The sequence below is a fragment of the Lindgomyces ingoldianus genome (assembly GCF_010093535.1).
Source record: "Lindgomyces ingoldianus strain ATCC 200398 unplaced genomic scaffold BDR25scaffold_28, whole genome shotgun sequence".
NCBI lineage: Eukaryota > Fungi > Ascomycota > Dothideomycetes > Pleosporales > Lindgomycetaceae > Lindgomyces > Lindgomyces ingoldianus.
The window spans coordinates 393,124-413,062 of NW_022985189.1; the positions used below are offsets into that span (position 1 = coordinate 393,124).

At 44.1% G+C, this 19,939-nt stretch overlaps 3 protein-coding genes across 3 annotated transcripts; all 3 read right to left on the reverse strand.

Moving 5' to 3' along the window:
- Nucleotides 1-9,295: 9,295 nt before the first annotated feature.
- On the reverse strand, nucleotides 9,296-10,806 carry BDR25DRAFT_316691 (uncharacterized protein; the record flags this gene model as incomplete). The annotated part of the gene is made up of 5 exons (XM_033691617.1): nucleotides 9,296-9,865; nucleotides 9,914-10,173; nucleotides 10,230-10,415; nucleotides 10,446-10,509; nucleotides 10,570-10,806. The coding sequence occupies 5 exons, from the start codon at nucleotides 10,804-10,806 to the stop codon at nucleotides 9,296-9,298; spliced, it is 1,317 nt and encodes a 438-aa protein (XP_033544532.1).
- Nucleotides 10,807-13,107: 2,301 nt separating this feature from the next.
- Nucleotides 13,108-14,006, reverse strand: BDR25DRAFT_266686 (uncharacterized protein). The gene is made up of 2 exons (XM_033687004.1): nucleotides 13,421-14,006; nucleotides 13,108-13,352 (listed from the first exon to the last, which is right to left on the reverse strand). The coding sequence occupies exon 1, from the start codon at nucleotides 13,940-13,942 to the stop codon at nucleotides 13,424-13,426; it is 519 nt and encodes a 172-aa protein (XP_033544533.1). The 5' UTR covers nucleotides 13,943-14,006; the 3' UTR covers nucleotides 13,108-13,352; nucleotides 13,421-13,423.
- A 1,234-nt stretch (nucleotides 14,007-15,240) lies between these two features.
- BDR25DRAFT_61809 (DNA/RNA polymerase) lies at nucleotides 15,241-19,811 on the reverse strand. Its single transcript, XM_033698829.1, has one exon. It carries the CDS (start codon nucleotides 19,667-19,669, stop codon nucleotides 15,386-15,388), a length of 4,284 nt encoding a protein of 1,427 aa, XP_033544534.1. The 5' UTR covers nucleotides 19,670-19,811; the 3' UTR covers nucleotides 15,241-15,385.
- Between the last annotated feature and the right edge of the window lie 128 nt (nucleotides 19,812-19,939).

The following is a 19,939-nucleotide window of genomic DNA, read 5'->3' on the forward strand; positions in this document are numbered from 1 at the left end:
GCGGTATGAATCCACTCAGAGGCATATGGGAGTGCGTGGGGACTCAGAGACCTGGGAATACCAATGACACCTATAGGCCTTGTACGTAGGATATCAGAAAACTACCGAGCTAGCTACGGGGGCGAGGTGCGACTAAATACATGAGGGAATAGGGGTAACAGCAGGGGGCAAGGCAGAGTCGGGGCCAGGTCGAGTCAGGGTCGAGCCAGGGTCGGAGCCGATACGGGGACCCTTCGGATGGGTTCCGGGCGACCCGAGATGGAACGAGAATCGTTACATAGGTGTAGCATGCTGCAGGTCTTTTCTGTTAGCTAGCCTAGCTATTTTATTAATATATAATGCTTATAATAGCTAAATTATTTATTACTGTTAATCTTTAATAATCTTAACTCCTAAAAACTATTATAGGTCCTTGCTTTCTATTAGAGTATACTTCTCTTATAACTAGTTTACTACACGCTGTGCATCTGCTTTAGAGCCTTTTCTATACATAATAATAAGGTTGTTTATGTAAAAAAAGACAAATATTCTAGCTTTAGTTATATAGTAGGGTTTGTGTAGAATAGCTAAGAACCTAAGGCCTTTAAAAGTTATTATAAAATAGTGTTACTAAAGTAAAGGAGAAATTTATAGTCTATATAGTGCTTTTTAAAGCTTTAGTATTATACCTAGTTTCTAATAGCCTCTTAGCATCTGCATGTAGATATTGCAGTTAATTACTGCATATATAAACATATTAGTTATGTTGTATTATTTAAGCTCTAAGTTAAAGCGTGCAGATATTACTATTAGCATTTAAAATAAGCATCCTACTAGAGTAGCAGTATAGGTATTTTATATAGTAATGTTTCTTTATTAATTGCTGTAAACTACTAGTTGCACTTTACATCTTTATAATTTATAGTGCTTGTTAAGCTTATAGGTGTACACCTACATATAATCTAGAATCTGCTGTCTAGCTGCCTTAATTAGCTTTATTTAGACCTTTGTCTAAAATTTTATTATCTAATAACTATCTAAGTGTGTTCTTTCTACTGCCTTAAACATCTTATATAGAGGGTGCTTCTCTAGTTACTTTTAAGTTAATAGTAGAGGTAGTAGCTAGCTTTTATAAGGTGTCTTCCTTTTAAATAGTATTTTTATTAATACTGCTTTATCTAGTGTTTTACTACTATGCTTTTTTACACTTTTAAATCTTATGCTAGCTATAAAGGCTGTAGCTTATAGTATAGTCTTTAACAACTTTATTTAGCTTAGCTTTAGTGCTGCTCTAGCTATTAACTGCATAAGTAATGCTATAAGTAGTAAAGTGTTTAAAAAAAATAGATAGTTATCTTTAATCTTTTTTTTTTAATAGTAGCCTAGTAGGTCTACTTTATTAAAATTTAATGTATTATTTATAGTGTTATTTTTATAAAATAACTTTGTTTTTAGCTAATAACTAAGTGTTAGAAGCTTAATTATTTTAATATATATAGCAATTTTTTTTACTATGTTATATATAAGGTTATTTATTAGGTCTTTAGGCTTACTACTAAAGATTAAGTATTTGTTAAAGATAATATTATATGTATAGATTACTTTTACTAGCAGTAGTATCTATACATAGTAGATGTTTAATAATTAGTACCTAACTAGATATCTAATCTACGCCTTTAGGTCTAGCCTTTATAGCCTAGATTTATTCTAATATGTGTTATTAGTTATTATAAATGCTTTATAGCTATAAGCTTTTAAATGTGTAAAGCTTAGCTTTTAAATTAATATAATAACTTTATTATTTAGAGCTACTTATATAAAGAAGATCTTATATAGTGTCTTTTAGTTGTTAGCATAGTTTAGCGTCTAATTATATAGGTATACGCTGGCTCTAGTAATGTATAGCTATATGTTCTATAGTAAGTTAGCATCTAGTTGCATAGCCTGTAACTTTTTTTTATTTACACTTTTTAAGTGTTTAGCTTCTCTGTTCTAGGCTTATGTATCTAGTGCTAAAGGCTTAATAGTTATTTTATGTAATACTAGCTAGCGTTCTACCTCTAGTTTTACTATTATAATCTTATTATTAGCTTTAATAACTTTTATAGTAATGTTATAATAGTTTTTTAAAAAAAAATAAAGATTATAAAAGCTTTAATAATTAATTTAGTAAGCTTATTATCTTTAAAGTAAAGGTCTTACTAGAGGCTAGAATACTTATTAGTAATTAGCATTTAACTTTACTCTTTTATAATGCTTTATGCTTTATATGCATAAAAATTAATTAATAGTCTTTTACTAAGTCTACTATTACTAATTTATAGTGCGCAGCTAATTTATTATTGTATCTTAGCTTTACTACATAAGTTACATTAAACTATTATAATTTCTTTAATTTACACCCCCTTAGCTTACTATATAAAGTGTTAAAGTGTAGCTAGTCTAGGGTGTCTAAGACGCTTATGCTATAGCTTTATAAATACTTTTTATAGGCTATGTTTAGTTCTTATGTTAATTATATGTGTATAATATAAGCCCTTTTATAGTAGATAGTACTCTAACACTTATTAGCTATAGATTTTTATAAAATTTTTAATTATTATCTTATTTAAAGCCTTTAAAGCAGTTAGCTCTGCTTATGTGTCCTACTAAATTCCTTTCTATTGCAGTAGGCAGAACAAGACTAGGTTGCACAGCAGGTCTAGGCACAGTGCAGTGTTATAAAGTATAAGACTATATGCTTAACTATGTGTTCTATGCTTACTTTTTAGGCTTAGTGTAATTAATCTGTAGCTTTAAATCTATATGTAAAAGTTTTTAGACTAAATAAAGTCTTCTAGTGTTAGTAAATAATAGTTATAAATCTAATTAAAATTATTTATAATATAGCATGTTAAGCTTAAGTTAAGGATAAATAATTTTTTTAGTAGATATCTATTCTAGTTTAAATTAACTATAGCTAGTAATATAGCTACTTTAACTCTTAATACTTTCTAGCTTTTAAGTTAGTCTTTTTATATCTTTAGCATAAGTGTATGTAAACTTTTTAGAATTAGTATTTTTAAATTATGTCTACGCTGCTTTTTTAGTAGGCCTTAAAATTCTAAGTTATGCTTACACTTTAATGCTATAAGCTTTTTAACTCTTTTATTTAGCATCTACTAGTCTAGTGCTCTGTCTAGATAAACATAAAAGCAGTCTTTTAGTGCATAGATGTGTCTACATGTAGAATATTTAGTGCCTTTTATTTTAGTAAGTTTTTAGCTTAAGAATAACTTCTTATTATTTTCTTAATAATGTTAATGTTAAGGTTTACTTTATTTTTTTAATGTTACAACTTCTGCACTATAGGTGTTTTTATTTATGCTCTAAGTAGTCTTTCTACTTTTAGTAAGGTATAATAAGTTATCTATTATAAAGGCAGCTTTATGCTTTCTTATATATATTAAATAATTTAACATTATATGTTTTTAAAAGCGCTTTATTATTTTTTTTAATTTATGTTTAATGCAAACTATCTGCTTTTCTAAAAGGTTATAGACTAATAAGGGGCAACTTTATTTATAGTAGTTAGAAAGTTCTTTACTACAGCATTAAACTACGTTGTTTTTAGAACATTTTGTGTCTCTGCTTCTGTAGCAGCGTAGTTATACTCTGCTAGCCACAGGTCCTATATGCTCGCGTTTCTTAGCAGCTTTAGAAATGCATTATATTAGTTACACACATGTTCTTATTTAAATTAGTTGTTAACACCTACTATAGCTTTAAAGTTTGTAATCCACTGTCTAAGTAGTTTATCTAGGGAACAGCATGTACGCTGCAGATGCGGGCTAACTGTTAACTAGATAAAGACAATAATCTATTAGAAGCTTAATTACTCTCTTTTATAATTATGTCTGTTACTTTTGTACTTGTTAGCCTTAATCTTATAGTATTTAATAGCTTCTTTAAAGGCTCTAACACTGCTTGTTAATAGCTTGTTTAAGTGCGTAGGCGTTTTAACGTTAGAGGCTAGTGAAAACTCAGCTATTAGCGGCATCTCTAGAGCTCTTGGTTTGGAGATCATTTGGATGGTCAACTTAGGATCCACTTGCGGCCAGATGCCGTGCGCTACACATCTCGATTGCAGCTGCATCATCCAGGCTCTGTAGTCGGTGTGGTCTCGAAGGACGACTGTCGCGTCTCGAGGAGGCTGGGTGGCCATTTGTATCAATAGAGGCACTGAGACTCTTAATTGTCAGATTAAAGCACTGTTTCTAGGCTTCCTAAGATGAATAATAGGTTTAGATATAATGTATAGGATAATTTATTAATTGTATTTATTGTGTTAATTTATTGATTCTTTTTCTGCTCTACTTGTGTTGCTCAGCTTTTTGTTCTGCCGATCCGAGTCCCTCGCGCACTAGCCCTATGCGCGACCAGCTTGCAACATGCTGCAATTTGCTGCAAAATGCTGTAACATGCTGCAATTTGCTGCAATTTGCTGCAACATGCTGCAAAATGCTGCAATTTGCAGCAACATACTGTTCGAGCTTATTGCTCGTACTATGTAGCAGCTTTCGTCAAACGTTCCTCCTGTCTCGACAGTAGGTGCGCATATCTGACAACTACTTAGACATGTTAAAGAAATATTAGATATAACTTGCACTCTAAGCTTTTAAATAAAATATAATACTTGTTAAGTAATATACTACAGTTATATATAAAGTCTTTTAAAAGATAATATATATAACTAACATACTAGATAACCTTTATAAGCTAATTCTATAGCTAACTTATAAAAGCTTAATAAGAATAAAAAGTAAGTAATTATTAAGCATATATGTAAGGACAAAGCTCTATACTACGGCGCTAATACAACTAAAAAGGTGCGAATAATCAACTAACAGTTGATCCTGCGTATGTAACAAGGTAGGCACGGTCAACCACGTGGTCTTCTCTCGCTTATAGAGGTTTAGGCTAGACTAGAGACAACTGCTAGTGCTAGTGCTAGTGCTAGTGCTAGCCCTAGCATTATCTATATATATATTATACTATGCGAGAATACTTAGCTTAAGTATTCTTGTGCGTACCTTTTAGTACAATAGGGAAAGTCGTATAGTATTAGCTTGGCAGACAGGGCGTCTACCTTATTACAGTATGTTTATTAAGTGTTATCTAAAGCTTAAAGTAAAGTTTAAGTGTAAGTATAATTAGTAAATATCTAGCTTATTATAAAGTCTATTTTTTATTAAAGTTACGTAACGGCACAGGCAAGATGTAAGGACGGAGCTCTGTACCACTACGCCAATACAACCAAAAAGGTGCGAATAATCAACCAACGTTAATTATTGCGTACAGAATAGTATATATACCCGTCGCACGTAAGCACCATCTCGGCCTTACACGTAAGCGCCATCCTGGCCTTACACAAGACAACAGGTTCGAATGCGGTATGAATCTACTTAGAGGTATATAGGAGTGCGTGGGGACTTAGAAACCTGGGAATTCCATTAACACCTATAGGCCTTGTACAAAGGATATCAGAAAACCACTAAGCTAGCTAAGGGGAGAGGTGCGACTAAATACTTAGAGATAGGGGTAGCGCAGGGGGCAGGGCAGAGCCGGAGCAGATACAAGGAACCTTTGGATATAAGGTCCGCTAGGTAACTTTGAATAGAACAATTCAAGCGAATTGTTACAGTTAACTGTGCCTACCTTGTTACACAAAAGTAAGCAACTTAGGCGTGTAAGTAACTCGCCTGTAGGGTACATTGTTTTATAGGAAATTATATTTTTTATGTTTACTTCTATGTAGTTCTTTCTTTAGCTATTTAAGCTATATTTATTATAAATTTTTTAAACTACTTATTTTTTTATTATTCTAATATTAATCTAGTTTAAGAATATATCTAATTCTATTCTAAGGTGTGTGTATTCTAATGCGCTGTTTAGCGTAATGTAGAGTAATAAGTTTATTACTTATTTCTTTTCTTTTATTAAGTCTAGTCTTTAGCTTAATATGTTTATAGCTTTATTTAAAGGTTTCTTATAATAGGGTTTAAAGTTAAACTAAGCTAACACCTTTACTTATCTAGTCTACCTTAAGTTTAACTACTTTATTATAGTAAACCTAGTTAAGTTCTAGTAATTAGAGTAGATTATTATAGAGAACTTCACCTGATAGTTGTAAGGCCGGGATGGTCCTTACGCGCGACGGGTAAATATACTATTCTGTACGCAGAATCAACTGTTGGTTGATTATTCGCACCTTTTGGTTGTATTGGCGCAGTGGTACAGTGCTCTGTCCTTACAATAGTTTTGTAGAGCCTGCATTAAAGCACTCGGAATGGCTATCAAGGACCCCCCAGATAAGCTAGTTTGCTAGGGTTTTAATCTAATGGACAGCGAGGGCTACTATCAATTAGAAGGACTCACCATCACCCTCACGCAGGGTCAGGTGAACCAGCGTCACGTGCGACACCATTCGACGCCGAGGTAGGATGCCAACAACATCCGGATTGGAATCCAATGGGAAACTGGCGCCTTTCATCTGAGAATTTCGTAGGCCAAGCTGATGAAGGTGGTCTCTTGGTTCATGGTATTTGTTGCTGAAGTCAGGGGAAGATCTGAGGAGGGTATCAAGAGTGCAGACCGAGCTTTGTAGCTCTCGGCACTCTCCTCACTCTCCCCACGCGGCAAATGAAATAACCGCTGCTCCCTCAGAAGCAGATGAGAAGAAAATCGAAATTTATCTTTGCGAAAATACGTGCAGATGAAAATCTCTCATTTCACGTCCGCCTAACATCCCTGTGACATTGGCGAGGAAAGAGACCATGATCGAAACTACCAGAAAGCAGACTCGGGTCGAAGCACTATGGAGAACACTATTGGCAGACACATTCCTCCAGTACCATCCGGCACTCCTGGACGTTGGGTTTGTCTTTGCTACATGGCTTTCGATGGAATTAAAGTTTGCAAGTTTTAATAGGGAACTGATCCTGGCCGAAACAACAACGAGGGAATAGGGAATCCATGAACGGATAGGATTTAAGTTTATTGCAAAGGATTTTGAAGATATCTTGGATCGACGAGAGGTAGATAAGCCCGGTGAAGGTGAATGAAGCCTCAACAACCGTGGCAGCCTTCAGCGCTCTTCTCCCAGTGAAAGTGGTGTTGCAGAGGCTACCTTATTGGATCCGCCATCTCTTACGTTCATACTGTTCGAGCTGGGGGTGTGTCGCACGTACAATTATCCGCCTATATATATTCTTCTGCTGTGCTTGGTAGAAGGTTGACCTTTTGCCTTTGCAACAAGTGGTTTTATAGCTCATATAACTTGCTTTGGGACCTTGTGGAGCACATAGCTAGGACAAAGACTCATCAGATGATGACAATGTTGGACGATACGCTGGTGTTCTCGGGAGGATCGATTGGCTCGTCAATGAAGAGCAGGGTACCTCTTTGTCTTATTAGAGGATATTCAGGACGCAAGCAGAAAGGCCAGGGAAGAATCCGGGCTTGGCTGGGTGGCATATCACTCTCCGGATGGTATTCGATACGTCCCAGAGTCTGGTCAACTTCAGCATATGCTGGACTGGATGGCATAAATGAGGTTCTGGTAAAGGAGTTTGCCAACAGATATCAACTCGTCAATTATTCCCTGAGTTTCCAGAACGGCGTGCGACTAGTTAGGAAATGGTCCGATTTCTGCTCAGAAGGATGGCAAAGTTTGGATCCTTTTCAGCGCGCCAACACCTTTGGTGCTCCGGCTGGCAGGAGACGGTCAGTACCGGGTAATTGGGGAAGCGTATGTCCAATGAATAATGCACAGCGAAGTGGTCGAGGCAATGTTGAAAGACGACCCTGAACGGGAAGCTTGGGCCATTGTGCACACTCGACCATTCTCATGTGACTTGCCAATCACCTCCTCTTGAGCGCGCTGCAGTGACCTCACTTCACCGATATCGTGATTACGTTGTTCGTATATTCTATTTTGCAGCTATCGTTATATTATTTCCGAGGGAACGGTTGATGCGGTCGTTGGGGCGGTTGGACTCCCAGCCTGGTTTGCATGCAATCACTGGAGAGGCACCTGCTCGTAGCCATCTCAGGGTTGTCCACCCTAGGGGGGAGGGGTTTTGTAGAGGACAGGGTTAGACTGATGCCGTGGCTGTTAGAAACAAACTCGCTAGTATATTGATACTCTAGATTTCCTCCAACCACACTGGACTAACCTGAATTGCAGTCTGAGTCTTCGTGCCCATTTCCTGTTCCAGCGATCCTTCTAGTTTTAACATGGCCTGGTGAGCGTTTGACGCAAAGATGTTGGAGGGTTTCGCAAGAGCGAAGAACAGCTTGACCATGTATCAAGGCAAATCGGCTTTGATATAAACGTAATGCTTTGTGCCTCGACAACCAATTATATGCTCGAGAACCAGTTCTTTTGAGGTCCCTTGAGGAGCCTTGTGAGCCGAAATGTCATGACGAGATATTGTGTTAACGGGTTCCTTGTCGCAAACAATTGGAACGCTGTAAGATGTCGACACAAAACTTTCGTGCACCCCGTAGACATTTCGTTGCAAATGTATTAGAAGGCTGAGACTACTACCAACCCCATACGCATGGAGCAATGTTATGGGGTACCACTGATTTCCGCCCGAATTGAAGATCGTTTGTCCGGCGGGTTCCGAAATGAAGTTTTCAGAACCGTGTACTCAAGGAGGTCAAATGGGAATTTTGAGATTTTTCGTCGTGTCGTATCCTTCTTACTACATTTGGCTGACATCGAAGGACTCACGCATGAATTCTGGTGGTTGTATTGGTAGTTGGTCACAGTGCTAGCGCGAGGGGTATCCGGCATCAAGATTTGTCCGAGTAGCTGCATCTTGAGTAGGGCCTAGGCCAATCTCTTTGTTGGGTAGTTAGATGTCTGATAGCCGCGATTTGACTCAAGAGAAGATATACTGATGTTGCAGGGCAAGGACTGCAAACTTGAGGTACCTCGGTACCAGGATATTGCTCATCACGTGCCTCCCTCTTCGGCGGATTAGGAAGTGGCACTGCTGGTTCTGAATGTCTCAGCTGCTAGTAAACGAATTCATTGTCATTAGAGAGGGTGCTTGCTGCCTCTATATGCTACCTACGTGTTGATCATAAAGGGTATCTGTGTTTGCGATTGAAATACGAAATTGATCTTATCAGACCAGAACTTTGGAACTATATTCAGTCTTTAGCCCAAATTCCAAACTCATCCTGGATCTCCACGATCCTCAGACCCCGCTGGTCTGCTATCAACCCCATCAACCTCTGACCTATGTCTTTTGTCTCGTTGTACTCATGGAGAAGCTTGATGCTTCTTGACGATCTTGTTCGCGGCTGCTATAACCTCCGTATCGGTGGTTTCGACTGTGGAAGGTGAATATGTTGTGGAGGATGCGTTGATTTTCGCGATGGCGTCCTGTATGTTTGGGAGGGCAGCCAGAGATGCGATGAGGGTAGCTCGTTGGGCACGGAGCTCCTCGAGAGTGCTCTCTTGGGAGGATTTTGAAGGGCTTGAGGATTTGAGTGGAAGGTCTGGCTTGGGTGGAGTTGATGACTCCGATTGGGGCTGAGGTTCTGGTGACTTGAAGTTTGGAGGGCTATTCTGCATTTGAGGGCCACTTCGTTGCGGTAGAGAGCTTGGGTTGGCTGCACTATCAGTCCCGCGGGTCGATGTGTCGCTGGTAGGGCTACGCTGCTGTGAACCCTGTGCTTTTTTCGTCTCAGTCGTGGGTTCAGTGCCCCAATTGTCGTCGCTGCACAAATTGTGTTCTTTGGGGGGGGGGGGGGGCGCATCCAACGCAGGTATCGTCGATTCATTCAAACCGGCTTTATCTCCCCGTGAAGGATCCCCGCTAGGGTCAATCTACTAGAGAGTCAGCTTCAAGGGACGTAAAAGTCAGAACGGACATACCTGGAGTTGAGGAGTCTTCCTTCCCTCGCGGCCAGCGTCTACCATCTCAACATCTTTGAGCAGCCGTCCATCTACGACGTGTATTTTGTCCATCGACGCTCCAGCCGTCTCCTTCACCCCTCTATCAGGCTCTTGATGTGATTGGCGAAAACTTAATTCCCCACCAGTCACTTTTGCTGCATCGGCAGGCAGGGTAGAATGCCCCGAGGCCGGATATCCTGTTCGGATACTGCCCTTTTCTCCTCGAGGGATGCCGGATCCTTCAAAAGGGATACTGTATCCTCAATATCGGGCGAAATAGTCTGCCGCTTGGTACTTTTGTCTTCCGCGGCAGGATTCGACTTTTGTACGGTGAGAATTGGCTTGTCCACGGAGATCACACAACCGTTTGTTGCTCTTCCATCGTTGTCACCTGGTTGTGAATTTGGGTGCAAGAATTCCATATCTTCTGCATTTGCAGCTCGCTCCGACACTTTCTGTTCCGAGTTGCGAACAGGTGGATCTAGAATCTCAATTCATTCCGTAACACTACATTTAGCCTGCATAACTTCCAACTCTTGAACAGTCTCTATGTTGCCGCGATTGGCTTCAGGACGCTATAAGCGAGGTTCGTTAGACTGCATGTCAGCTGAGTGGACAGGATTGGATTTATCGACATTCGCGAAAACGTTTGCTTGAGCTTGAGTCAAGCCTTCAACTTGTTTTAAGGAGATGTTTGAAACATCGTCACTGAAAGCTTGCTCGGTGCCAGCCCCTGCTTTGAGCGCGTCTTGGGCTGCATGGAGAGCATCCTCTTTAGCGGGAGAAAACCTGTCAGCAGAGATTGAGGTTACAACCGGTGAGGATGCCATAAACTCGTCTTTTGAGTCAGGAATCTCCGTGACGCCCGCCATTTCAAGGGTTTTGGTGTTGGAACCTGTGAAGACGCAGTCGTCATCCTTCGGTGGACCTCTCTCAGAGTACCAGCCGTCAAGAACTCCGCGCCTTCCGTTCACGTAAGCGGCAATAACGATGCATGAATGTTGGGCCTTCACTGAAACAACCTGCGCCTCCTATCCACTTGACGCTTTTGTTCCTCGGTCACACACGACTCTCTGGATGCTTTTCACCACCTAGAACCCTCCACGTCGGAGTCACCATCGTTCTGTCGTCACCAGTTTTGACAAACTGACGCCCCATCGGTCTTTGACATCCTCGATTTAAGGAGGGTAAATCGCAGCGTAAGGCACATTTCGCCCTATGTTAGATTTCTCTGGCATAGTCGTGCTCAGTTGTCTGCAGAAACTCAGACGCGTAAGGCTTCATTGCATCTACGAAGTGACTGATCTAAGCGTGATCACTGAGCCTACAAAATGAGAGAATTTAGGCCTTGGCAAACACCTTACAGGAGGATCTCAAATAAGAATTAAATGGTTGATTGAGGGGGTGCATACTGCTGTCAGAGTGGAAAAGTCGCGTTTGCTAAGTACAGATAACGAAAGGATAGCAGCGAGTATGAAATGGCCTTAGGCATGTGTATAGAATTTGGGCCGACCTTCGGATGGACCGCAATTCTCGTCTTGTTTGTTTCACGTATCTAGTTGATAACGATTACGGAATTTTGCAGTGAAACTATACCAAACCTCACTCTGAAAAGACAAGCGGGGCGTACTTTGCAACCTTTGATAATCCACTCTAGATGACGATAGTGGTCTTTTCCACCGCACTGACTTCTCAGGGTTGGGGTGTGTTGCTCTAAAATAGATTCATCCCTACTGGTAACTCTTCAACACTGTGGCACCCTTTTGTTAAAGTAACAGGGTCACCACCATGGGGTCCGAGAACTTGAAACCACTTCCACTTCCAGGAAAAATCACAGCCGAAGAGATAGACACATCCACCGATTGGTCCATCTCATGAAAGAGTTAACTCCCCCGATAACTTCGAAGAGCGACTTAAGAAGAAGTAATCTGATCGCCACGATGATAACTAAGAACTTTAATCCGCTTTAATTATACCTAGGCACCTCCTCGACCAAAACCGCCAATCTTTTCTCGATCTGCCTGGAGAGGTGCAAACATGGTGTACTAGCTTGCGTGGTCTATCGAAGGCCGGAACTCCTGAGTTATATACGATCGGGAAGCAAAGAGGCTGTTTGCAGTGTCAGATCTCCAAGGTCTAGTCACGCGATGTTGTACTTCCACCCCAGAACCACTGCCTGCTACACTGCCTGTTTTACCTGCGGCATAGTCACTTGTTGCCTAGCCTACTACTTTGCATACAGACTCTTAGGTTCCATCCTTTAGCAATCAACCCAGTTCCTTATCTCTGTGCCTACCAAAAGCTCCCCAAAAAGCTTCCCAGAAGTAGATCATCTGGGAGCTGGCCAGTGACACCCCACACATTCTTTCTGATACCGTCAAGGAGTATTAAAACTCTGAATCGAACTGTGTGCACGCACTTGATATCCTCAGCCCCCTGAATCACATCACCCAGCAAGACGCCCATTCATTTTCTACGCTAAAGCACACTCCATGGCCAACTACCAGAACAAACCGCTAGGTGTGCACTTCCTCGGGATGGTCAAGAAGGATGACCCAGCTAGTTTGACATCCATGAAGATTCAGGACCTGAACCTTGGCTTTCTATCCTCTTCGATTGCAAGAACCTGAGATACGTGGAGATGTGCAGCCTCTCCTGGTTCAACGACAAATCACATTCCCACTCCTACATGCGGAATCGGGGAAAGGTCTCTGCTAATTAGATCCCAGTTTTCAATACGTCTAAGCGTATTGCTACTCGCCTTGTTGGGATGTGTAATTAAATTTCTAGATGTTAGAATTGAGATGAATCTCGACTTTGATATGCGGTGGAACAGTCTAGGTAGGGAGTATGAAGAGGATAATGTGATGATTGTAGCTAGGTATGTGGATACAGGTAATAGAATAAGTACGACTGTTGTGGGGGTGATTGAGATCGAGGAGCAAGGGAAGACGAGCCTGGTTTGGAGGGATACTGAAGACACGGGGGTGGTGACCATGCGGAGACGGTAGCCGAAGAGTGGTTGGGTGAGGAAGGAGTGGGAAAGGATTTGGATTGCAATGGAGAGGAGAATACGGTGGATAACTAGATACTCATTTAGGCTGATACGAGAGGTATAATATCTAGAATCTTGACTATTTAGACATGATTTTACAATATAAACGAGATATAGAGTGCTATCTGATAGTACTGCGTTTGATCTGTATACAACACGTGACCAATGCCGCAATTGTTGCTGGAAGTCCTATTCCAATTCCGACGCCAAGCGCGATTTTGTCCGACGAGCTCAGCCCCCCTCCCTGTTTCTTCTCGGCTGTAAGAGTTGGTGCGGCGGTGACTGTGGACTGCAGTGTAACTATTCTCCCCGGGGTGCTCGTTATGGGCGGTAGGGATATCGTCATCCAAGTCGTGATTAAGCCTGATGAAACCCGTCAGTCGATCAAGTCGGAAAGGGGGCTTAGCGCTCCTCCTGTATGGAGTACTTGCCATTCAACACCCTATTAACCTAACAAGAACAACGAAAGCCCCGTACACCAAATAATTACACTTACTTGATGATTGGCTTCCGCTGGCTGCTGTTACTGTGGCAACCGAAATGACAGTAGTAACACTTCCGCCGCCCGGTACCGTAGGCTCTGCAGCATTTGTAGCTGGGAAACTCATAGCCTTGGCGCAATATCCATTATATACACTAATGGCGCTGCTCACATCTATCGTGGGCGACACAACGTCGGTGCAGGCGGTCGATATGCAGGCGGACAGTATTTTCGATGCACGAGGGGGTGCGTCAGCCCGACAGTAGCATTCATTCACCCAGGGTGATGAGCATCCAAGTTGGACAGATAGATCTCCGTTCGGAGGGGACCCCCAGAGACAAGATTTAATACAGCCGCGTTGCTCGTTGTAGGCCGTTTGTTGGACAATCGAATTCGATTGCGCAGAAAGAACGCTTGCGATATGCCAGCAGAGGGGGATAAGGTGCAAAATTAAACTGAAGAATAGCCTCATGCTTAGGGGTTGACGAGGTTAAAAATCAATGGACAGGCACGACTGAGGTGAATGAGTTTATGTTCTGAGGGAAAGTGGAAGGCTGGGACTGCAGGCAGCCTCAGTGCGCCACGAGGATGCCTTGTACTGACCTGGTGTCCAAGAAGGGTTGTTGGCTTTTTAGCAAGGCTAATATTGCCGTGATCTACCTAGCTTACCACTCGCCACGCAACTGACTCACAGCTATATGCCCTCTATGCACCAGCCTTACCACGTGATGACTTGTTTCTCCAGCCAAGTACTTCCTTACAGCAAGCCATGCATTCATGAGACTTGCGAGAAGGTACTTATGATTAAACAAGGGGTGTGGAATCCACTTGCATTATCTATTTGACATGGAATCTTCATTCTACCTTGGTAATGGAGCCTTGTAGTGTTGCAACATCGACGACATGCGGAGAACATAGCCCCGGAAGAAAAAGAGGCAGTGGAAATGTGGGCACTCGCGGAAAGGTAGATTTAGGCGAGTGGCTAAGATTCTAACACATTTCTTTTTAGTATACAGAGGAGCAACAACGCAGGGCTTTTTCCAAATTCAGCCTGACTATGCACGATGTTGCAGTACCTCTAACACAAACAAACGCTATTGAGAGACGCTAAGTAGACCTCGAAGCCTTCTATTAATTATTCGTTATTTATGAATAGGCAAGCTTATTCTATGTTCAATGTCAAATCGAATAAGGCTCCTCAGCTCAGCCCATCCAACCCAGCCCCATGCGCCACACACCTCGCATCCTCCCGACAACTGTTCTCCAGCTTTACTCCATACCCTCCTCTAAACCCTTATCCTCTCCTTCCTGACCTTCGGGTTAGGCTGAATCCTATCGATCTTTATCCGCAATCAGTTCCACCCGCTCGCGTCATACTTCCGGCAGACGGTATCGACGAAGGCTTTGATGATGCATAGAGGAGATTTTGCGGACTTGTGCAGTGAGTATGGTAGTTTAAGTGGTTAGTTGGGAAGATAGGCGTTTGAGCAGTGCATTTTTGTGCAGGATGGCTTCAAAAGTAATTGTCTTGTAATGTTGTTATACATATCTGGTCCATCCCATATCCTACATCCCCAATCAATCCCATCCAATCCAGCTAAGAGTGGGTTGTTGTCTATGCCGTAAATCTACATCTATATACATACATAACCACGTGAGGTGTGGCTTTGATATCCTGCCTCTTTTACAGACACAACTGCTATCCCGATTCATCCACGTTTCATATTCACCTGATATATTGAAATTAAGAAACGCCAATCCATTCCATGCCCAAACCCAGTCACCCAGACTCCCAAAATGCTCCTCCTTCTGCCCCTGCTTCAACATAGTAACCCCCGCCTCAAACACCCCCTTCTCATTCCCCTTCTACCCCCAACCAATCCCTCTTAGTTGTATACATCCTCTCTACCACCGTTCAGGAGAAGAAATACTTGCTCTCCTTAAGCCTCTTGACATCGAAATTGCCCTTCTTAGGTACAGGCGGGAACGTCAGTGGAAGCCAGACTTGAATCTTAGAGAGTTGACGGAGTTTCGCCTTCGCCGGTGGCTGTTGTGGTTGCAATTGTTCGGCGGATGTGTCGTTCTGGGTTTGTCCCTGTGGATGTGCTGAGAGTTTGCGGGAGCTTTTGTGGGCTTCGGGACAGGTTGTGAGGTCTTCTACTGCAGCATCGTCTTTGAACAGCTCGTGCTCGGCATTCGTGGTAGATTCAGCAAGGCTGGTGGACTTCATCTCCACCTCGGCTCCAAGCACCTCTTTCTTCACCCCCTCCAGCTTCTTCCCACCCGCCTCTTTATCCTTCCACTCTTCCCAGATACTCGTCGGCGTAACCATCTCGGCCCCTTCCCTTCTCTTCCCCTCATCCTCACTTCCCAACAACTCCCTCCTCCTCGCCTCCAACGCCACCTCCTCCACTTTCGCCGTCCCGGATCTGCCCTCCTTCACCCTCCCTATACCCGCTCTTTGCAGCGCCCGCCATTTCGTAATCGCCTTCCCTGCTGGGCTCAAAGACGAGATTTCCGCACGGTAGTACGAGCCTGCATATCTCGCCTTGAATTCAGCCGCAAGCCGCGAGACGATGTCTTCAGAATGCATACGCACGAAGGCGTCGCGGAGAATGGTATTGAGGTTCGGGATATCCGCCGCATGGGTCCAGAAGGAGTCATGTACGGCGGCGAAATCGAGGCCCATTTCGTTACATTTGAGCGCACTCAAGATCATGTGGGTGGCATCCAGGGAATGTATGAAATTCGGAGGAAAAGCTTGCAGTTGTTTTCTCTTACTGACGCTACTGGACGGCGAGGATTTCTGGAGCGAGATATTCTGCAGACTCGTTTTCACCTGCACGAGTTTTTCTTTTCGATACGGCTGCACAACAGGCATTTTCAGTGGGGTCGTCCAGATAACGGATGATTTGAATTCCGACATATCCTTCACTAATTTCTTTTGCGCTGCCTCGGTCAACTTTTTCGCGTACTTATATTTCGGATCGAAGCCTTGGCTCTTGCCTTCGAAGCGGTCTTGGATCCGACGGACCTGTTCCGCAGTAATGGAAGTCGTGATACGATCTGCGCACTTCCCAAGCCAAAACTGTATCTCCTGCGCGCCGTTGAAGATCTTTCCCAGCGCTTGGAAAATCTTCTTTGCAACATACATCGACACATGATTAAGGCTAGGGACGCCCGGGGTTTCTTCGAAAACGGGGATGAGTTGTCGGAGCTCGTCGTGCACTTGCGCTTTCGCGCCGATGAAGGTTACGCCGTAGACGTTGGTCATGACGGTGCGTTTTACGACTTTTCGGGAGACTTTGCCGTCGATAAATTTGGCGATGGGGTTTCCGGCTGCGGCGTCCTCGGCGACGATTTCTTTCACGAGTTCCGCGACACCGGTGTAGATGTCTTGGGGGCGGTCGGAGGGTTCGAGATTGACTTGGCTTGCGCCGGCTTGGTCACCGCCAAGAGCGGCGTAGTGCTGGAGTCCGTTACAGGTTCCATCTTGGTGGACTGGGAGATGAGAGATGAACCGCGTGGGGTCGGGAGAGTCCAAGGCATTCTTTAGTTCGATGCAGCAAGCCAAACATTGCCAGGGGTCTTCAGCTTTTGCCCACCACCGTCGTCCGTTAAGTGGATTGGTAGCGGAATCGTAGACCTCGTTGAGGTTGTTCATGGCAAATTGCTCTCTATCCTTCAAACTGGCCTTGTCATAACCGTAAAGATTTGCAAGATGGACCTTCAACCACTGAAGCCCTACAGTGCCGAGTTCCTTGCCGTTCGCAAACCTCAGCAGACCTCTTGGAAGGTCCGACCCAATATGATTGAGAAGCGGAGGGATTGGGTACGCTCTGCCGCGGAAATCGATACTATGTGGGAAGAAGAACCGCTCGTTTAGATACGCCTTTGCGACCTCCAATTGAAAGTTTTGGAAGCATCGTTGCGAATGAAAACCGGCCTTTTCGTTTTCATATTCCTTCAACTTGTTTACCCACTTCATGCGCTGGTCAAAAGGAGCATCAGCGCTCGGTTCCTGCGGCGGCGTAATCTTCAAAACCTCTGGTACGAGGCCGCCGACATCTTCGCCGGCATTCCAAGCGTGAACCATGACGCGGAAAACATCGGCATTGATGTTCCAAGGGACTTTTCCGAGCGTGTCCAAGCCGGCTAGCACTTTCTTCATATCCCCGTTCTCGATCGCGGAAACAGTGTAGGCCATTTGCATTTCGTCCTTGGCTTTGATTCGCACGCATTTTTCGTTAAGGGTGTAGTAACCGCCGTCTTCGAATCCCACCCAATGTTTTGGCTCTACCAACATGGGCAATTTGACCGTTGAGATGTTGTGAACAGATTCTTTCCTCAGCTTTTCCATAACCTTATGATGTGGCACTATCCAAGCACACTTCTTACCGTTTTGGAAGCCTGTAGTGTGCGAGAATGCTGGTTGTGTTCTCGTCAACTGCTTGCCTGTCTTGGGATCTTCGCAGGAGACCGTGATCATGGCGGACTGTACGAACTTCTGGATAACCATTGCGCCAATTTTTGTCCTCACGTGAAGGGGGAAATCCTTGTGTTGAATAGTGTCGAGGGATGGTCTAGAACTTTCTCCGATGGCATTGAGATTCACCTTGTTTTTGCTTAGCTTGGTAAGGAGTTCCTGACGAATTTGAGTGCGCTGCTTGCGCATAACCAATTTCTGCCTTTGTTTTATCCCTGTGTTGATATCGTCTTCAATGTCACCTCCAATGTTAAGCGCTAGACTCGCAATCCTGAGGTTGTTGGTATCCTCCCGTCCCATTTGGACGCAAGACGTAATAGTCCTTTGAACGGTCACAGCAGCCATCTTTTCCACAGAACAGCCTTCGAGGTATGCGCCATATATTTGTCGGTCGTCGAGTTGGTTCGCCTTGGATGGGTTCGATAAGACCTCTTTTATCACCTTCATCTCTTTTTGAAGGAGCGGCAAGAGCGCGGAGTACCAATGCCACATCAATGCTTGCACGGGCTTTGATTGCAGAACGCCGTGTATCCCCATCTCTGCCAGCTTCGCGTCTTCGGCTTTCCAGCGCTCAGTCGCAGCCAAGCTGGAGTCTTCTTCAAGTTTTATCTGCTTCATATACGCGTAGGCTCTGTCTTTCTCTTCTTGCGACCCTTCCATTTCATGGGGATAAGGGATGCCTTTCCCCGGCTCGAACATAGCCAATGCGCTCTTCAGGCTTGATAGACCTAGCCCCTTCTGCTCCACCGGCTTCACTTGTAATGAATCGTCCCGAATTAAACCGTGCTGAATAGCGATAGCACGGCCTGCGGGAGTGCTGATCTGAATATCTTGCAGCTCTTCAACTGGGGGGGGTTCGTCGTAAACCTCGGGCTGGAATCTGATCAAAGTATCCCACTCCTCGTCCGAGAACTCCGGAGACGAATTGACGCCCTCAAACACGGCGGGCCCACACTCCCGTGCCGAGTCTAGATACTTGAGTATCGAGCTCTCCCTTTTGCCACCTTCCAAGAAATTCATTGACGCCCGGAGAATTGTGACGAAAGTCTGCGCATCCGGCTCAACGCCCTTGCCCATCATCTCGGTATTGTACCATGCCTCAATATCCGCCATGGCTGTCTTTGATGGATTCTGCTCTGCGAGCTCGAAAAGTGCCCGCAGATACACATTGTGGGCGCCCACCACCTCTGGCGCAGAGGGGCTATACATATCTGTCAACCGCTGTACAATCGCCGTCGCCCGGTCTATGCGTCCAACTCGTATGCAAGCATGGAGGTTTTGATGAAGCTCCGCGGGATCACCACCAATGCCCATCCGCACTCTAAGCTGCGGTGCCGCCGCAACCGAGCCATTTATGATGAGCGGCCTCGAAGGATCCCACGGCTGCAACCTCGATGTTTCGGGCGAGGGTGGGCGACTCCCCCACTGCGGTACTATGCCATGGAAGGGAATCGCATCGTACGGAGACGGCTGGAGGTCTGCGGCGGTTGCAAGCGATCTCGTCTCCTGTCGTGACGATAATGCAGTTGATAGTCTCTGTTTCCGAGAGTCATGGGAATGATTCGCAGTAACGGACACCACACTCGCCGCCCATCGCATCTGAGCGGGACATAGCCATGGCAGCGTCAATTGTTCGCGTATGCGTATTCGACCCGGGTTCGTGAGGGCGTCTCGTCGGAGCTTCCGTCGTGCCGCTGCTGCTCGCGCGAGCATTTCAATGGGGTATTAAAATATTAATAAGCGAAGGGAAAATGCGGCAACGACATGCAAAAAGAAGGAAGAAGCCCGGAAGCACAGGCTGGGAAACGAGGACAGAAACACAGGCGCGAGTGAGAAGCCGTGGGGATGGAGGAAGTTGGGAATGGTAAAAATTATCGCTGCTAGAATGAGGCGTCTTATTCGGTCGGCCCGAGCTTCAGTCACGTGGTGTTGAAAAGTCCCGTGACCTCGAGTCATGTTGCGCTCTCGCGTTGACGTCGACCG